Below are 21,239 nucleotides of genomic sequence, written 5' to 3' on the forward strand. Positions count from 1 at the left end.
CAGATGGGGAAACTGAGGCAAGGGGTGGTGCAGTGACTCACCCAAGGTCAATGGCAGAACCAGAATCCCAATCTCCTGAATTTCAGTTTGGCATGCTGTCTTCTAGACCACATGGCCTTACATGATATCCATGGCCACAATTCTCAGTCATCTTCCTTATGGTTTTGATAGTGGCGTGCATTGTGGAAGAATCCCAAAGTGCTTTATAAACTATAATTGCATCAGAGTCACTCACCCACTTCTGAAATGTGGACACCTCTAGGGTGAGACAGTGGTGGTTTAATTGCACACACAAGCACCATGCATCAGTGTAAAGCAGAAATGGAAGAATTCTTCATCCAGTTGCAACCAAAGGCAGAATGTTAATAATGTACCCCAATTGGATTTGGCCAGAACACCACAATTAACAAGCCCAACTCTTGTGAAGAGTGTTGCAGGATAATTAATGGCCTTGGTATTACATCTCATAGAATCATAGAATATCAGAGCTGGAAGGGACCTCAGGAAGTCATCTAGTCCAACCCCCTGCTCAAAGCAGGACCAATTCCCAGCTAAATCATCCCAGCCAGGGCGTTATCAAGCTGGGCCTTAAAAACCAATAAGGAAGGAGATTCTACCATCTCCCTAGGTAACCCATTCCAGTGCTTCACCACCCTCCTAATGAAAAAGTTTTTTCTAATATCCAACCTAAACCTCCCCTTCTGCAACTTGAGACCATTACTCCTTGTTCTGTCACCTGGTACCACTGAGAACTCATCCACTTTGGAACCCCCTTTCAGGTAGTTGAAAGCAGCTAACAAATCCCCCGCCCCCATTCTTCTCTTCTGCAGACTAAATCATTCCAGTTCCTTCAGCCTCTCCTCATAAATCATGCGCTCCAGCATCCTAATAATTTTTGTTGCCCTCCACTGGACACTGTCCAATTTTTCCACACGCTTGTTGTAGTGTGGGGCCTAAAATTGGACACAGTACTCCAGATGAGGCCTCACCAATGCTGAACAGAGGGGAATGATCACATCCCTCAATCTGCTGGCAATGCTCTTACTTATACAGCCCAAAATGCCATTAGCCTTCTTGGCAACAAGGGCACACTGTACACTCTTATCCAGCTTCTCATCCACAGTAACCCCTAGGTCCTTTTCTGCAGAACTGCTGCCTAGCCACTCAGTCCCTGGTCTGTAGCAGTGTATGGGATTATTTTGTCCTAAGTGCAGGACTCTGCACTTGTCCTTGTTGAACCTCATCAGATTTCTTTTGGCCCAATCCTCTAATTTGTCTAGGTCCTTCTATATCCTATCCCTACCCTCTTAATGTATTTACCACTTCTCCCAGTTTAGTGTCATCAGCAAAATTGGTGAGGATTTAATCGACGCCATCCTCCAGATCATTAATGAAGATATTGAACAAAACCAGCCCCAGGACCAACCCTTGGGGCACTCAGCTTGATACTGGCTGCCAACTAGACATGGAGCCATTGATCACTACCCCTTGAGCCCAATGATCTAGCCAGCTTTCTCAGATAGAGGGTTCCTTCAACTGCACATAAGTCCACTCTGCGTGTGTGTTCAGTGCTCTCCCAGAGGGATGAGTACCACCTACTGAATTATCATCCCCACTTTCTGCAGCCCCCATTGAAAGAAATGCAGCTATGTGAATTCAGCCCTAAATAACAATTGTGACGTTGCAGTCTATATGATTTTATAAAATTTGATAAGAAGTTAATATAATGTGACTGGAATATGCTTCATGCAAAAGGTCTCTTGTAAGATATCATTACAAAGCTTATTATCCACTGAATGTGATCATCCTATTTGTATAAATGTACCACTCTTGTATCTGAAACTATAAATATGAAATATAACTCTGAGGGCCTATTGTAATTATGCAAAGTGTGGGCTATTAATGGCAATTTGGAATCTTGATGACTCCCATTAACCAGGACAATTGTCTGCAGATGGGTGTGTTTTACCTGTAAGTCTTCCTGTATAGGTGTGTGCTGGCAAGTGGGCAATGAAGTCTTGCAGTGACATGTGATCATGTCACCTGAACTGGAATCCATCTTTAGCCTGGTGCATTTCCATTGAGAAGGAGGGAGTGGGAACCCAGAGAGGGACAAAGGATTCCCGTCTTATGCAAAAGATATGTAAAGGGGTGAAACAGAACAAAGAGGAGAGAAGAGCCATCATGAAGAATCCCCTAGCTATCACCTAAGCTGGAACAAGAGCTGTACCAGGGGAAAGAATTGTGCCCAGGCCTGGAAGGTGTCCAGTCTGAGGAAAAAACTTACTGAAGCATCTCTAAGGGTGAGATTATCTGTATTCAGTTTGACTAGACATAGATTTGTGCATTTTATTTTATTTTGCTTGGTGACTTACTTCGTTCTGTCTGTTACTATTTGGAACCACTTAAATCCTACTTTCTATATTTAATAAAATCACTTTTTACTTATTAATTGACCCAGAGTATGTATTAATACCTGGAGGAGCAAACAACTGTGCTTATCTCTCTATCAGTGTTATAGAGGGCGAACAATTTATGAGTTTACCCTGCGTAAGCTTTATACAGAGTAAAATGGATTTATTTGGGTTTAGACCCCATTGGGAGTTGGGCATCTGAGTGTTAAAGACAAGCACACTTCTGTGAGCTGCTTTCAGGTAAACCTGCAGCTTTGGGGCAAGTAATTCAGACCCTGGGTCTTTGTTGGAGCAGACAGGAGTGTCTGGCTCAGCAAGACAGGATGTTGGGGTCCTGAGCTGGCAAGGAAAGCAGGGGTAGTAGTCTTGGCACATTGGGTGGCAGCTCCCATGGGGGTTTCTGTGATCCAACCCGTCACAACAATGTACATCAGCACATAATTCATTTGGTAATTAACAAAAGAACATCCACACTGGGTGAGATCAAAGGTCCATCCAGCCCAGTATTCTGTCTTCCGACAGTGGCCAATGCCAGGTGCTTCAGAGGGAGTTCACTAAATAGTGATACTTTACATACAGACATTATGATGCCATTTATTTTAATGTCTTACAACAGGGTATTCTGGGACAGTGGGTGCAGGCGGGAGTATGCCAGTTATTTGGATGTGTACAACTTTCAACAACCTTGGTCTAAAATTTGTTGTGGTGTCTGGTGGGTGTATCTGTTTATCTTCACACAGCTAGGACTCCCTGACTGCACCTGCTGCTAGATTGCATGTAATTATAGTTCCATCTGGGGCGCGGGGAGGTGATGAGTTGGCCACAATGGGTGAGACTTTCTGAAGAGCTCCACACCCGGCAGCTCCTGTTGTTCTCTCTGTTTTCAGGAGGGAGAGGGGAGCAATTCTTCCTTGATCTCCGTGGGAACTGCTGGACATTGAGCTCTCTGGAAAATCTTTCCATATATGTTGCAGGTTCAAATTGCTGGCTGCCCCCCTGTCTGGGACCTGATATTTGCAATGTGCCATATGTTCTGCTTGTGTCACACTGTAGAGTGGATGTGCATTCAAATGGCTGGCAATGAGAACAGGAGAGCAAGGTCTTTTAAGTGGCAACTGTTCCAAGGATGGAGGAAAGTGAAGGAATATTTCACACTTTTTTTTTAAAGCCTTCACTGTCAAAGCAACCCTGACTTTCACAGTCTCTCCCTCCAGAACTAGTCTCTAAGGCCCTGTCTAGACTTTGACAGGGAGGATGGTGTTAAAAACAAACATGTTAGCTCATATGTTTTGGGTTTTTTTTTTAAAAGCACTTAGCACGTACTGTTGACAGAGTGTTTAACACTTTTCCAAATGTACTGGACCTTGTCTACACCCTCTTTAACTATACCAGTCTGGTGAAAGTCATACCACCCCAGTAGTGTGGACACAGTTATAATGGAATGAAAGTGCTTATACCAATATCGCTTTTTCCTGTACATGAAAGGGAATGAACTTTAACTGACAATGGAGTCTTAGTTTATGACTAGGGTCCCAAGGCACTACAGTAATACAAATAAATAATATTAATAATAACAGTACAAGGCACCTTTATGCCTGTGTAACTGTGTCTACATTTGGGGTTTTGCAGGTATTTTGGTTTAAAAAAAAATCACAACTCTAATATAGTTATACTCGTACCAAACCCGTGTGTGGACTAGGCCTTTAATGGCGATATTGGTCCTAAAGCCTCTATGGAGAAATGTCCACTGCTCCTCCTATGCTCTTTATTACACTGCACCCATTCGTTAAGAAATCAAATATTCACAGTGGCTCCATTAAGCATATTTTATCTAATTAATTTAAAAAGCTAATCCTGAAAAATAAGATCTCCCTTTGGTGACTGAGGAGACAGCTACTAGTGACGTCGATTGAAATTTGGACCTGAATAGAACTGGAACTAATAAATGAGGAAAATGTTGCAATATTTCATTTGGGTTTGCCAAGCATTTCCCTAATTGGTTTTGATAAAGGCCATTTCATCAACCCCTGTGAAATATATCAAGCATCCATATATGTCAACGGGGAGGGGAGGGGGAGTTCAGAATAAATTGTATTGAAATTTTTTCACAAATATTGATTCCATTTTTAAAGCTGGCTGCTGGAATCTACCACATAAAAGTCAAATACCAGCCGCCGATCTACAGACTCATCGGATTGCTGTAATTCATTAAACAAATGCTGGATTTAATAGAACTGGATATTGAAACTTGTGCCATAGATGCACTCGGCTGTGAAATATGCTATGGAGTCATTTGTTTTCAGGGGTCTAGATGTCTGATTCCCATTAATGCCAAAGGGAGTTATCAGGGAAAATCTCTTCGATCAAATTTTGCTCTGTTATACCTTCTCAATGGAGTTACTCTAGGTTATACCAGGTTCTGTGAGTTTGCAGTGTTTGAATCCAGGCTAGTACTTTGGTCTAATACATTTGCTCCATATTCCTTAGTTGTGATGTAGTTCCTTTGATTCAGCAGTTTCAAGGCACATTACAAACATTAAACAATTTATCTTCACAATCCCCAGGGAGGTAGCGTGGGCAAGTGCCATTGTGCTCATTTCATATATCGTGAAACTGAGACCCAGAGAAGTCGCACAAGTTATGACAGTGAATCAGTGAGCCAGCTGAGAGTATGACCCAGGATTTCTGACCTCCCAGTTTTCTGCTCCAACCACTTGACTGCATTCCAGCATCTCGTTAATTTGTGCAATTTATACTTCCTTAAAACAAGAGCAAAACACTAAAATGTGATTTATGCTATAGCAGTAATGCATCCAGCAAGGTCACCCTTTGTATGAGAGTGTTGGCCTGTTCTCAGATTGGGAAGAAAAGATTCACTGTCCTTTGAATCATTGCTCAATATTCTAAGAGTGAGAAGGAGGGTCAGATGCCGTTATGAATACACAAAATAAAAAATCTGCTCTTTAGAAGGAAAAAAATTCTGCAAGTAATAGAACTACAGTCACCTAGTTCCCAGGCTGAAGAACTGGGAACAGATGTCTGCAGGATACATGCTGCAACACTCCTATTTATTTTATATAATAACTAGAGGTAGGCTAAGCTTTTTCTAGTGGCCAGTTTGTAAGTTTGCTCGTCTGTTTGATTAGATTTCGGGGAGGGGGACTTGCTTTGCTATCAAATTGCTCAGTGGATGCCTCGACTAAAATTTGGAATAGTCCAAGATATTGCAATTCACAGCATAGAATTCAAGTTCACAATGAAACAGGAACACAGAAGACCCCACTGGAAATTTATCTGCACTTGATGGCTTTTTCCAATCAGAAAGGCCCAATTTTGTCGGCAGATGTAAAGAAACTAGTGATATTTCAAGCCTTTTCAGCTGGGAATCATTATTGTAAACAGTGATGCAATGAGAAGATGGGGAAGGAATTTTAATACACTAACAGAGAGCATTTTTGTGTGGAAGTGACACACAAGCAAATAAAAAGTAATTCACGGAATTTACATAAGGCTTCATGATCTCTAAAGTCATCAGACTGGGAGACGACACACTGAAATTCATTTTATTAAATTGTGGCTGATTATTTAACCGAAACAGAAAGGATTTAATTGAGTCAAGTCAAAAGGCCATATTAGATTACGGTCACTCTTAACACAAAAGACATTTCCCTTTTGGCTAAACAGGTTCCTTCACATATCATACATCATAAAGTACAGGGTGGTAAACTGAATGGCAAATTAGAGGTTGGCCAGAACTCTTAATGGTACCTCTTTCCTACTCCCCATCCCTTTCATTTCCGACTTCCCTCCCATTCCCTGGCCTGAAAAAACTCAGACATCTAAAGCAATACCAAACAATATAGACCATATTTTAATATTTCCAAATATTACTTGGATCCCCTCCACCCACCCATCTTCTATAACATTTTGGAGAATATAGTCTTCTCGAGGTCCATTTCTCCTGAAACTTGTTGCTCAATATTTAACTTTTCAGATATTTAAGAATACTGGTGTTAAGTTTGTGTTTGATTCTACAAGTTACTGAACAACTAGAATACTACGGTGTCAGTGCAGATAAGGCACTGAACTGGGGCTTGGAGGATTTGGTGTCACTCTGGACTTCTTGTGTGATCTTGGGCAAGTCATGTAATCACTCTGTGCTTCAGTTTCCCCATCTGTAAAATGGAGCAATAATTAGAGTTTCTCATTTTCAGTTTTAGCCTCCAGTACCAAACCAAAAAAAAAAAAAAAAAAAGAGAGAGAAAGAAATTGGTGTTTATCCAATAAACACTGGAAAAACATCAGAACTGGTTACTTACACATAAGGGTTTGTCTACATGGAAAAGGAGCAGGAATGAGGACTATTGGAGCGTGATGGCTAAAGCACACTAACGTGTCACACATGAATTGGTCTGTGCAGACCCAGCTGATACACACTAAACGTTCTCCAGTGCGCTTGAATGTAGTGCTGTTTGAAACTACACTTTGTTAAAGCCACTAGGGAACATTACCAAGACATTACTCATTACAGTATATACTACTACTGGAATGAGTAATGGATATAATCTACATTACTCATTACAGTATATACTACTACTGGAATGAGTAATGGATATAATCTACATTACTCATTCCATATACACGATGGCCCTGATTTTTGGACATGTACATAAAACTCAAAAGTTGCTCAAAATAAACCCAGAAAAATGAAATGAATAAACCCTGGAAAAGAGAACCCCAATAACTATCCTTTCTCGCACTCTTTATCGGCTGTGTCTTTTCAGATGGTAGGTTCTTCAGGAGAGAGACTGTTTCTTATTCTGTTTGTAAAGTACATGTTGGGTCCACTAAGCACTGCTGTCATACAAACAACAACTACTCTTGTTGAAGTCAATGGGCATTGAAGGCACTGGCCCTTTCCCAGGTCCCAGACCTCAGCAAGCGATGTTAGAAAGGGTAGGTGGAACGGTTCCTTTGAACAATGAGTCCCCTCTTTTCTACTCACATTAGTGGCATTTTCTCCCTTCCAAAGGCTCCATGCATGGACAGAAAAGGGCAATAGACCTCAGGCTCCGTAAAAGTCAAATGTGTAGTTGCCTCCATGAATCTTCAAAGCTTTATTTGATGTTGTCTTTTGATTTAGCTAGTTGTCTTTTCTATTGTTAGTCAGTCTCTTTTTATATACCACATATGGGGAGAGTACAAAGACTACTCAGCATTACCAGGCACAATGGAGCTGATCCTGTGTATGTTAAGTTGTTTGATTGAAACTCCAAATTTAAAAAAGAGGAACAACAACAAACCCCCAGAACATTCCAATAATCTGGGGGAAAACATGGATTTGATTCTCCTTGTCTTTTGATTGTTATATGTGATAGCTGGGGAAATGCTAGATGCAGTAAACAATGTATAAGGCTTTCAAATGCACGTAAGAGATTTAAGAACAGAAGTTCCATTGATTTTTTAATAGCATTTGTGCTCCTAAACGATTTAGATGTTGGCATAGAAAGTACGCTTATTAAGTTTGCGGACAATACCAAACTGGGAGGGATTGAAATTGCTTTGGAGGACAGGGTCAAAATTCAAAATGATCTGGACAAATTGGAGAAATGGTCTGAGGTAAACAGGATGAAGTTCAATAAAGATAAATGCAAAGTGCTCCACTTAGGAAGGAACAATCAGTTTCACACATACAGAATGGGAAGAGACTGTCTAGGAAGGAGTATGGCAGAAAGAGATCTAGGGGTCATAGTGGACCACAAGCTTAATATGAGTCAACAGTGTGATACTGTTGCAAAAAAAAGCAAACGTGATTCTGGGATGCATTAACAGGTGTGTTGTAAACAAGACACGAGAAGTCATTCTTCCGCTTTACTCTGCACTGGTTAGGCCTCAACTGGAGTATTGTGTCCAGTTCTGGGCACTGCATTTCAAGAAAGATGTGGAGAAATTGGAGAGGGTCCAGAGAAGAGCAACAAGAATGATTAAAGGTCTTGAGAACATGACCTATGAAGGAAGGCTGAAACAATTGGGTTTGTTTAGTTTGGAAAAGAGAAGACTGAGAGGGGACATGATAGCAGTTTTCAGGTATCTAAAAGGGTGTCATCAGGAGGAGGGAAAAAACTTGTTCACGTTAGCCTCCAATGATAGAACAAGAAGCAATGGGCTTAAACTGCAGCAAGGGAGATTTAGGTTGGACATTAGGAAAAAGTTCCTAACTGTCAGGGTAGTTAAACACTGGAATAGATTGCCTAGGAAAGTTGTGGAATCTCCATCTCTGGAGATATTTAAAAGTAGGTTAGATAAATGTCTATTAGAGATGGTCTAGACAGTATTTGGTCCTGCCATGAGGGCAGGGGACTGGACTCGATGACTTCTCGAGGTCCCTTCCAGTCCTAGAGTCTATGAGTCTATAAATCCCTTAGGCGTTTTTGGAAAAATTCACCCTTAAACTGTAAATCATCCCCTAAATGCTTTTTTTAAAAATGTGGACATCATTTAACTAAAAATAGTCTTTATCTGGCTGCTTCAAAGAGAGCTGCAGCTGCATCATCTGATTGGGTATCAATCAGTGTCATATGCTTTCTATGCTTGAATTTTTATTTTGGGTTCATTTATGGAACAGGCACGTGAATCAGGATTTTCCACTGTTCTCCTCCCTTCGCTTGTGCTCACTTAATGGAAAGCATTTAACGCTGTTGTCAGAAGATAATATGCTAGATGGCAGGTGAAATTCACCCCTATGCAGAGCAAAGACTCTGCACCACTAAAGTCGAATTTAATCCTGATTTTGAGGATTTAAGTGATACTTGGCCCTCTGCACAGGAATTAATCTCACACATAATGATCTCTCAGGTATTCTATATTTACCACACATCTTGGTCCTGGGCTCAATACAGTTCCCCTTGAGCTCAATTTTGCTGTTGCAGCAATGATCAGGCCCTGAACTGCTGAGGAATTTCAACATGTAATTTGTACATCATCACACCACTAGTAGGAGGGTATGAAATTCACAGGAGTGTGTTTCTATTCTCTCTCATGTAGCTTGGATAGTGTTTGACTCAGACCAATCAAGGGGACTCAAGCTGCATAATTTTCTGTTATAGTCTCTTAAAAAAACATTTGCTCTGTGAAATGGCCCCTGTTTAGTTTCTCTGTGTGTCTTCTAAAAAGTAATTTTAAAACTTTGCATCAAATGATGAATCCCAAGTGCTCACAAAAGTTGACCCACTGGTTTTTTGGGCAGACCCTGGGCTGTTCCAATGCTCCCAATCCTGGCCTGCCATTCCCATACAGTTCCTAAGGAAAACTTGCCAGTCAGCCCAAAATAAGTAGTGGTTTTGTGATGTACAAACAGACTCAGCAGGGACTAGACTGAGACCAAGGATCATACATATGAATGATGACAGAAGCAGGCATAACTCTGGGGAAGTCAATGCACTTACACCAGCAATGAGTTTACCCTAGGTCTACAGAAATGATGCGCCTCATCGATCCCGAATACTTAGTCTAGTTCACTACAAAATGTCTAGATATGGCCCCACTCTTGCAATCAGACCTGTGTGGAGCCCTGTTGAAGTGACCAGAGTTCCATGGAGGCACGATTTCAGGATTGGGACCGTTATCTCGGGGAGGTTGATTTGGCTTTTGGCAAAGTGTGTGTGTGAATGGGAGAGAATTGAGATCACTGTGGAGGGGTTAACTTCCATCTGAACGAAGAGGCTCCTAGGATTTCTTCATCACGGAGCATTTCAGCCATTGCACCATTCAGCCTGTTCAGAGAGCAGCATTGTCTGGTTTTAAATGATGAGCACCTCTTGTCCCTTTATGATGCCTTGGCCCTTTCACAGTGCCTGAAGCCCTTGAAACACCCAATTAACAGGAATTAATGGAAAGGCAGCTTACTTTGCATGAGTGTTTCTTATGCTGCTGCTGCACCCCATTGAGGACCATCTGTGATCTGGAGCTCAGAAAGAAGAGGGTTTTATTCTGTTTTAATTGTATGCGGCCAGCAAACTCCAACACTGTCACATTGAAAATCACTTTGCCCATGTTGCTGTCTCATGCTTATGCCTGTGGACCCATGGTGAGCTGCTCATTTTCTCTTCGACTCTCGCCACGCCAGCTGCCAGCTGACATCTCAGAATTTTTGCTATACTGTGCACTCTCTTCAGGCAAAACTCAGTATTGGAGAAATCAAATCTTGCTTGGAGAGATCAAAATCAATTTTAAATAGACCCAGCTGTTCCCTATTGCTGAGTGCAGGGAAGGAGAAAATCTCATAGGATATCTTTAGGGGAATCTCAAAGGGGTTTAAAGTAATAAGGAAGATTTCTAAGACTGGGTTATTAATTTATGGATGAGGCTATGGTAACGTTCAAGATTTTAAAACAATTTTTAAAATAGCCAATATAGTATAGAAATTCTTTCACATCCTCAATTTAAAAAGGTTTCAAATGCTACCAATATAATACCTTGACTAGTCTATTATTGAGGTTACATTGACTAAAAGTGTAATCTGGGCTTTGCCTTAGATGCTGGATGCTTTGCTGGAAGGCTCACATCAGGTTTAATTTAAAAGAAAAATGGTAGGCTAAAAATAATGGGCCTGGGGTTTAAAGAAGCTGACTATAATTTAAGCCCTGATTGTACACAAGCTTGTATTTTATTCCAGTATAAATTGTTGTCGATCACAGTTTTACATATATGCTATTGCAACTGCACATTCAATCATCGAGATGCATATGTAATTCCCTTGTTTGCATACACAGTTGCATTAAATGTGCATACAAGTAGACATGCACCCAAGCCTTACATTGTTCAGAAATGAAACCTCACATAAGTGTCCTTGCCTGTCACTCATAACAACCTAAATGATGAAGACAGAATTTCAGAATTGAAATTCATTCTTCATTTATGCCATTTATCCACCCTGAATACATGTAACTAATGAAAACAGACACCTTCACTTCCACGCCTGTTTCTAGTCACTTTGTGGTTTTCACGTACTAGCCCTAGTGTTGCAATGTTTGGGCTGCAGACACTGCTGGGAACTGTCAGTCAAAAATCATTTTTAAAAATAACCATTAAATACTTGCTATTAATTAGATTCTTTCATCTTATTTAAAAAAAAAACACTAATCACAAAATGTAGATTTCATCTGCTTGACTGTAGCTTTAAAATGAGCCAAGTTCTTTTGATATTATAAAAAGGAGTTGAAACGGCTGAGATATTTAGTGTCTAGAAAAATTTATTGAGCCTGTAGTTTGTTTAATAAGATTATTATTGAGGTAGATCCTGTTTCAAGGTAATATACCCAGGCCACAAGGTTTTCCAGATGATGGTGTTACAGTGTATGCCTGGTTTTCATCTATCTAGTGTGGGTTACAATACTAGCAAAGACATAGCCGCATGAGATACATCACAGACTAGCAACCAGAGTATGTACCCAGAGTCTCTGGCAGGCTTGTACTGAGGTTGCTAGCCCATACTACCTGTCTTCACTACTACTAGGACCTGTGGCTAGCTAGATTAAAGATAGCGATGGTAAGCCTACCTGTGCTATACAAAAAACAAACACCTTCACTTTGTAGTGTAGACAAAGTCTGAAGCATTTCTCTACACAGGGTCAGCCAGGAACAAAAATCCAAATTAACTAAAGGTGTGGATTTGAAATGGATTCGTTAAACTACAGTAAACTCCTGTGTGAACACCTTAATTCAGAATTAGGCAGCTTTCCTGAAGCAAGGCCACATTAATTCTGAAAGATTGTGTTCACACAGGGTTTAATGCAGTTTAACTAATTCACCCCTTTAGTTAATTTGGATTTCTTTTCCTGGATGTCCCCTAGTAGCCAAGCCCTTAGAGAGGACTTCAGCCCAACAGTCTCTCCACACAGTGTGTATATGGGAGACCCATCAATATCACTGGGAGATCCACCTTTGCAGAGAGACCAGAATATCAGCATATAGTTCCAATGTGCAGAGAACAGAATTTTACCCTGCGTATTGACTGACTTGAGAATTCATACTTTGAAAACTGAAGGGGATTAATTTTCAGTACTCCACACAATGGCCAATCCCTTGTCCCTAGGTGGGACACAGTGCAAATTCCTCAAGCAACAGCCTCATTAGGAGTTTCCATGGGCTGCAGCTTCACCCCATAAATGCTGTGGCCATCTTAATCTGAGATAGATCGATAAAAGGTTTGGCACTATTTGTGTCTGTTGAGATACTGTTTCCAAACTTTCCATAATTTAGCATTTGTTTACACCATAAGGTAATGTGCTCTACAGGGGTGTGATTTCTAAAGCGCACTCATGTGTTGCATATTAATTGGTCTGTGTAGACCCTACTCATGTACTCTAAAGGTTTCCTAGTGTGCTTTAATGTACTACTGTATCTACATGAACCAACTAATGCACAAGACTGAGTGTGCTTTAGAAATCACTCCCCCACAGAATACATTCCCCCACTGTGTAGACAAACCCTGAGTGACATGTTGCCCTTAAGTACCTACAGATTCAATCCTGGGAATGGCAGAGCATCGTCTATTCCCAACGGACTTGGTGGGCCTCTTGCTTAGTCCAGTGTGCTCCAAGCAACCCTGTGGAAGTTGGTGGAGATTATGACAGTGCAGAATGGGCATAAGTACAGGCAGGATCAGACATGACATCTCAGGGAGCACAGCACAATCAGAAAGCAATCTACAGCAGACTGACAGCATGTGAACACAGATTCATCTTATATTTATTCCTGAAAGTTGCCTGGAGGCTCATTGCACGCCAAACCCCTTCAGCTCAGTGAGACTCACAGTTTTACAGTGCCTTGTTCCACAGCTCCCAGTAGGATCGTTGTCTTGCTGGAGACCAACGCACTTCTACTTTACCTCATTTCACTTCCCGTGAGTGAGCAGCAGAAACTATCGGCCCATTGGTTTGTTAAACCATTTCCTCCCTCAGACGCTGATTTTACACCAGTGCTGCTCCTGGGGCCACTGAGGACATTCTTTGTGCTCATCGAAGGGGCCACTCTTGTACTGCCATGCTGCAAGTCTGGACAGAGAAGAGCACAGCTGGCAAGAGCCAGCCTGCAAGTGGACACTGACATGATTTCCCGTCATCTCAACTCCACCATCACATGGTGTTTACGCTGCCAAAGGAAAGACAAAGCTGACATCAATTCTGTTTTTTCTAAATCAGAAAATAATACGTCTCCATCTTCTAAGCCTGCTGGGAGAGGACCCACCATTCTGTCCCCTCTCCTGCTGTAGTTTGGTCAAGGTCCCTGTGATGCCTATGCCACTGAAAGTGCTTAGATTTTGGAAACTTCCTTGCATTTGCAAGTCCTCAGAGCACTCTCAAGGCCTGGCTGTGGAACCAAAAGCATGAGGCAGACCTGAGAGTGCACTGCAGCAACTGCTCAATCTTCCCCTATTTCCCTAAAACATTTATTTTAATCTTTTGCATAATATTTTCTCTTATTCAAACAATAGGGTAAGAGCCATTTTTTGTACGCAAAGAGAAGTAGACTGCCCCAGCTCAGTTCCCAGGGGGCTCTGGCTCACTTCGGGACCAGTCCTCCCTTTCATGCCTTAAAGGGTGCCTGGGGATAAAACTGCGTCTCCTGAACTGCTGTTCTCCACTGCATCATTCCCTCCTGAAAACAGAGAGTGATGATCTGGCTCTTCAGAGTAAGCTAGGCAGGTTCCCTGGGCTTCCAGCTGGCAGAAACCTGCTTCCAGAGAATCATAGAACCATAGGGTTAGAAGGGACTGCAAGGGTCATCTAGTCTAACCCTAACACATGGGTTGTTTGGTCATGAATTCAGGTCTACAACTTTGCTGCCTGGTGCAATCAAGGTCCCACAATCCTCATGCAAGTAGATCACCTGCAGTGTGTTGAAATAGCACTGCAAAATGCTATTGCTCCTTCTAGAAGCAGTAATTTATGATGCCAAATAATTCTCTATTGCTTCAATGGGTACATGCCACATTGAGTTTGCCAGCACCCACTGAGCTTGCAGCACCCGCTGGGTGGATGTGGCTTATGCAGTAAGACCAAAGAAGCCGCTGCCTTTCCCTCCTTGCCCCCATCCTCTTCCAGGAGATTTTTGGTCCATTTTACTCCTCTTTGGGCACTGGCATGCAGCAGACTTCTGCACAAAGCCCAGCGTAGGGAAGAGACAAATAGAGGAGGGGACTGAAGAATAATAATTTGAACTCCCATTGCATCTTTCATCAAAAGCTCTCTAGTCCTTTACACAATGAATTTAACCTGGCAGGATTTAACCAGCCTTGCAAAGTTCTGTTTGCCTCATTTGCTTAGGGACAGCACTCTGTCTGTCTGTGGTGCTGAGCTGACCCAGTTACAAGGAGAATTATGACATTTGCTATCATCCATAGTCATGGCAAAGGTGGAGCAAGTAGATATTGCACCTGATCTTGAAAGTGTTTATCGAAGTTTTGTAAGCCAGGCCACCATGGCTATGTCCATTGTACAGGTACCTACACTGAGGCGCTACAGAGAACTGATGGGCTCAAGGATATGTATTGAGTTGAGTGGTAGAGCTGGGAACAAAACAAAAACCACAAGAGTCCTGACTTCCCATCACCACTAGAACACGCTCTAATTATAAAAGTGGCAGAGAGAGAAACTATTCTTACCTAAAGGGAACAGGAGCTAGAAATACTGGGCATTCCCTCTCTGTTTGCCAATTGTCACCAGGTGGCTGGTGAGTTGCTTGGATTTTCTGCATTCACAGTGATTTGCTGTAGGATTTCTTGGGGTGAGCCGGTGTAGTACGAGAAACTGCTACTACACCGGCTTGTTGCAAGGCTCCATCCCTCAGGCTGGCGGGGTAGGTCGGTCTTTGGGCTCTGTTCCTGGCCTCTAGCTGGAACTCTAGAATCAGGTTCCCGGCCTGAATACCCCTGGTTCTGAATGGCACGTTTGCTGCTCCTTCCCCAGCACTTGCTTTAAACCCTGGGGCCCCTTCCGCTTGCAGCAGCTCCAATCCTCGTGGCAAGCGAACGCCAACAGGGGCGCAACCAGGGCTGGAGCCACTTCGGGGTGCAAAGGTGGGGGGGCAGCGCTTTGCACGAGTCGCCCCCTTGTGCCATTAGCGGCGCTGGGGGCAAAGGGATTCATGCCCCAGCCCTCTCCGCTCGGGCAGACAAAGGAGCCCCTTTCCCCTTAGCATGGCGACTGCACACTCCAGCCGAGCGCTCCTTTCCCGGACCCATCCCCCTCCGTGGCTGGCGGAGCAGGGGGTGTCACCCGGCTCCCACTGGCCGCGCTGCAACCCGATCCGAAGCCAGCCGGGCCTGCGCCGCGCACCCCGGCCAGGATGAAGGGGACGGACGCCTTCTGCCTTTCCTCCGCCCGGCCCCAGCTTCCCAGCGCGCCACGCCCCAGGCCCGGCTGCGGGGACCCGGCTCCCCGCTTTCAGTTTGGCCCTTCGTGGGCGGGCAGCCTCCTCCCCCCGGCTCCGCTCCCTGCAAAACAAACTCCCGGCCCGCCCCGGGGCTGCCCGCCACTGCGCCCTCCCCTCTCCCCGAGCGCCTGGCTCCCCCTGCTCCACCTCCCGGCCCTGCCCCCAGCTTGCACCCCCTTTCCCTCGCTGCACCCCCCAGCGCGCAGCGCGTAGCGGCGGGCGCCCTAGCGCAGGCAGCCGGAGCCCCGCGCGGGGCCGTGCGCTCGGTGGCCGCGGTGAAGAGGCAGCGCTTCGCGCAGCGGCGCCGGGGCAGGGGAGGGAAGCCCGCAGTGCAGCCTCCAAGCCGGCCAGCCCCCGCACCAGCGCCCTTTGCCCCGGGCTGCTCCCCTCAGCTGCCTCGTTGCATCCAGGCGGCCGGCGTGGGGAAGGCGCCCGGCGAAGCCAGGGGCTGCGGCGGAGCTGGCCGGGCTCCCCGCCTCCCCCGCTGCAGATGGTAGGCTCCATTTAAAGAGTGCTTGCCCGGCTTTCTCCCCCCTAATGTCCTTTGCAAAGCGGCGGAGCTCGCTCGGGTCTCCTGCTGGAGCCGCTTCCCCGCGCATCGCTGCGCTGGGGAGAGGGAGGCAGCAGCGAGGGGATCCAACAGGTAGCGGGGGGAGGAGAGAGAGAGAGGCAGCCACCCCCCTTCCACCCTCCCACCCCCGGCTGGTGCATCATGCGCCTCTCTCTCCCCTCTCTCCTCCCCAGGCCAAAATCCTGAACATGATGGAAGACAATAAGCAGCTGGCCCTCCGGATCGATGGAGCTATCCAGTCTGCCAGCCAGGAGATGACTAACCTGCGAGCCGAGCTGACAGCCACCAACCGGAGACTGGCCGAGCTGGGCAGCAGCTCCGCGACCCCCTCGATCATGGAGAACAACCAGCACAACGCGCAAGGTGAGGGGCCCGCCGGGCTCGGGGTGGGTGACGGGCACCCGACTGTAGCGCTCACCCCAGCGCCTCTGCTGCAGCCCGGGGCTCGGGATGCAGAGCCCAGGCTGCTGCTGCTCGGTGACTCCCGGATGCGTTGTGCAACTTTTAACCCTTTCTCCCTATTGCTTTTGGGTGGCGGTTTGAGTCAGGGATGCTGTGGGGGGAGGAAGTGCCCCCTCAGCCAGAGCTGTATGTGTTGGGGCGGGAGGTGGAATAGGGGAGGGTCTCCGCCAAGCCATCCCTGTAACCCCCTTCGCACCCCCACCCACTGTGAACCGGTTCCCTGTGTAAACTTTTAATTGCAGGTTGGGGTTTTCAGTTCCTGTGAGATGTTAAGTGCAACGTTTTAAGACCCATCTTCCTACATGATTTTTTACTCTGGTTGCAGATTTTCCTCTGGGGGAAAAAAAAGGCTCCAGATGTTGTAGCCAAAACAAGGTTTTGTTTTAAACGGCAGCATGTTGACATGTTCACTTTTCTTTTTATCTGACACTGAGATATTTTTCATACCTAGGTTGCAGCTTTATCTCTCCCCCCACCCTTTTGCTCTGTATCCAGTCAGTAAAATAAATAAGACAATGAGATGGTGCACTGCATGGAGTTTAAATATCTGGGGCGTTATGAAAACAAGTACATCTGTGGGATTTTGTTTTTGGTTTGGTTAGTTTTTGGTGGACGTCTTCCCAAATCTGGCTGAAATATGGATGAATCTCTCCTGATGATTGTGGAATAGATGCAATCTGATCTTGAGCTGGTTCCTTGTGTAGATGAGATGGTAGAAATAGGTTGCCAGTTTATGTTGACACTGTCAACCATGGCAGCTGTTGGTAATCCTTCAAGGATTAACATTGGATGAGATGGTCCTAAAAATCCATTGTTTCCCTCTTAGGTGAAGTCAAATGGCAAATGTATCTGACATTCTCTGCTAATCAGCTTTTGACTTTAATGTCATATGTTCTCCGCAAATTCAATTTATTACCATTTAGGCTGCAGAAATCCCAAACGAGTTAAAACAGGGCAATTGAATGGAATGGTTACAACACCAAACGTGTAGCTATTAGACCTCACATTTTCTCTTTTTTTAAATTAATAGATGGTGATCATTTTGAAATTCATTTATTTTTAATGATGGTTTCAATTTAAATGTCTTTAGGTTAAAAATTAATTTTTTTTTGCAATTGTGAATTGTTTAACCTGCAAATTAGCATTGTTCAGGTTAAATTCCAGTCTAAATTCACTCTCTGGTGCCTAGAGTTTGAGGAAGGTCTAAGAATCAGATCAGTAATTTGGTAACAAAGCAGCCATGTTATAATTGTGATTAATGTGTTTCAATCCTGCTGTTTAGTGCATAGTTTTCTAGCATGAAATTTGGCAAATGGCATAACCTGTTGGGGAGGGAAGGAGGAAGGCATTACTAGTATGTGCATTTTGATTACCTCACTTTAGCAAAAAGTACAGGAGTGTTGTATGTGCAGAATGCAAGGTATTGGGGATTTTATGAATCAGGAGAGAGCTGTCTCCTAATGGGCAAATGGCAGAGAAATGAGTTTTTTGCTAAGAATAAAGACCCTGGGTTTAAAAAGTAGAAAAGAATCCATATGTTTTTCCAACAATTAACCCTTGCACGTTCCCCTCACTAAAGTTAGGTGTATTTTACCAACAAGTCTGCTAGATTCAGTAGCAAAGATTGGGCATATAAAACAGGTTGATATACGTAATGTCGTGAATGACATATGGTCTTAATTTTGCATGAGGGTTACCGAATGAGTGCTAAATTGCTAATGGACAGCTCTTAAGATTGTAGGGTTTGTCTTTTTTCTTGTCTGGCTGAAATATGCTGTGTTATGCTAATGAAAATAGTGTTTGGGTCACAATTACTCTAGAAACATTTAAATAAAAAATTCTGAACAGGTAAATACTGAATTGCAAAATAATTCACACTCAGAACAGTGTTTGTCTGATCGGAAATAGTGTGAACCTTTCCCTGCCTTGAGAGAGCTATAATTGATTTGCATTTGCATCTGTGTGATAAAAATGTCAGCAGATATTATTTACTTATTACATATTTACTGCAAAGGTCTCTTGGTATGATGTTTATACGTTATTTAATACCTGTATTTTAGGTATGTTACCTGTAGCTTTTTAAACATAGTCGCTCTTCTAAAATGCAGTGTAACTGTTCTCATAAGACTGCTATTCCTTTACATCATTGATGTTGCATTATTAAAGTATTAGCACAAATTGATTTAGAGAGAGTAATTGGTGGATTTGTTCCATCAAACTTGTCTTATTTTGCCATTTATGCTGCACAGGGAATTGTAGCTATTAAACAAACTTAATCCACCATCAGATGGGTTTACTTACAATCAGGAATTTGTCCAAGCAAACGGAGCGACCAATCCTGCTAATGCTTAATTTTGCTCGTGTGGGTAGCCCCTTCCAGTCACACAAGAAACGATACCACCTGTGCTTAAACATTTTCAGGATTAGGCCCTATTCTGATATCATCCTAGATGGAAGTTTGTTTTTTCTAACGTGTTATCATCTGTGTGTGGGGACCTATCCATTACTTTAAAAAAAAAAAAGTATTTTATCTACCCTTTTAATCTCACTGAATCCTTGTGGACGTTAAAGGAACTGAGCCTAAAAATAAATTACCCCTGAAATTTAGTGGCATTTACTAGCCAAAGCACTCTCTTTTGGAATAGCTCTGTCAAAAGACCAGGTGAAGAAGAACCTCCCTTCATCTTACTTCTCGAGTTGAATGATTGATAATAGGAATGTTGATGTATGGTAGAGGGCATCAGCTTAGATTCTCAGGTTGAAAATGTAGACTTTTGGCTAGCAAAGCACATCAGATCCCATAGGCTGTTGTTTTTATGATCCCTTTCTTACATTCCCTCTCCCCCCCCCCCCGCAAAATGTTTTAGCCTTAAGTACTTGTTTGGTTTTTGTCCTCTTTTTGCAACAGAAAAGTTGATTTGTTTGTGTAACACCCAGGTGTGTTTGTGTGTGTGTTTGTAGTTTCTGAAATGATGCTTTGAAAAGGCTGTTTGTTCTGAGTAGTTTGTAATTTGATGAGTGACTGAAAAGAACTTATTCAGTTTGATGTGTTACTCTCAGCATAAAATGAAAACAATAGATTTGTTGTAGCCTGTTAAAAAAAAAATGCCGTTTATCAAAGTGTTCATTTGTGCCCAGCGGAGAGCCTTATTTCTGTTTAATATCTATAATTACTTGCATGATTACAAAATACAAATTTCATGTCAATGGGATCTTTCTGTTATCTAAAGAGTTTGGGACCCAGTGATAAGAGGTGAGGAGCAACCAATGGAAATCAACCATCAATATACAGTGGATCAGCTGTGAAGTTGTTGAAAGGAGTTACACTCAGGTAGCTCGGTGCCTGCTTCTGCACCACCCTTAACTCTCACTGAAGGCCGGCTGCCACCCAGTGGGAGTGGAGAGCACAAGGCAGTTCTCAGGATTGGGCCCTAAGAGTGAAATTTGGCCCAGGGTTTCTCTGTGTAGGAGTGATGACAGAGGGTGTTTTTCCTGCTGAAGTGAGAGTTTGTGGTGGTGTAGTCAACACTTCTATTTTACTTTTTGCCTGCGTTAAAGAGGAGACTATTATTTTAAATGCAACTACAACCATGTACTGCTAGTCTTATAACAGAAGCCAATCAGTTAAGTGTAAAATTACATTTGAAGTGAATTGCATTTGCCATTCTTATGGGAAGAACGCTGTCTCATCAAAACGCTGATTAGATTCCCTGTCTGTTTTGTATCTTCTTCCTAATTTGTCCTACTATGTGTTGTGGCAAATAACCTTTTTATTTCATTCTGTGTTTGCTTTTATAGGTCAGCTCTATAGACTGGTATTAGGCTTTGGGTTTTCTCCCAAGAATTTTAAAAGGACACTCTGGAGGATGATATTGAAAATAAATATCCATAGGTGCTGAAACTTGGGGTGCTGCTGCACCCCCTGGCTTGAAGTGGTTTCCATTATATACAGGGTTTACAGTTTGGTTTAATGGCCTTCAGCACCCCCACTATACAAATTGTTCCAGCCCCCCTGTAAAGGTCTGTCTCTGTGTCCTTTGAATAACTTAATTGTGGTGGGTTTCAAATAGCCGGGCTGCCAAGCTCATTGATTTAAGTAAATAAACTTTGGGAAAGCAATGAGACTGAGATCGGGGATGGCTTACAGGATAGAAAGCCTTTCACCCATAAGTCACAGGTTCAAACGCAGCCCCTTTTGGTAGTAACTGAAAGTTCTTACCATCTGATAGTGGATTGATAGACTACGTGAAACTGGTTGGTGGACCGGTTCCAAATGGACAAGAGCATTACAAAATCTCTACTAATGCTGCAGGCTCCTTGGGTGGTGGTGTGAGAAGAGAGCTTGAGGACTGACCAAA

General features: G+C 43.5%; 1 protein-coding gene across 4 annotated transcripts in view; it reads left to right on the plus strand.

Annotated features, from left to right (window-relative positions):
• Nucleotides 1–21,239, plus strand: part of KAZN (kazrin, periplakin interacting protein) — a 729,684-nt gene that overhangs the window by 314,471 nt on the left and 393,974 nt on the right. For 2 of the 4 annotated variants that reach the window (XM_050931542.1, XM_050931545.1), the window contains one exon: nt 16,593–16,782. In XM_050931542.1, the coding sequence (XP_050787499.1) occupies nt 16,593–16,782 (190 nt within the window). Of the gene's footprint in view, nt 1–16,283; nt 16,342–16,399; nt 16,492–16,592; nt 16,783–21,239 lie in introns of those variants that run through there. The other 2 variants (XM_050931543.1, XM_050931544.1) reach the window with 2 other exon arrangements.

Source organism: Gopherus flavomarginatus, chromosome 21 (genome assembly GCF_025201925.1).
Source record: "Gopherus flavomarginatus isolate rGopFla2 chromosome 21, rGopFla2.mat.asm, whole genome shotgun sequence".
Taxonomy (NCBI): domain Eukaryota; kingdom Metazoa; phylum Chordata; order Testudines; family Testudinidae; genus Gopherus; species Gopherus flavomarginatus.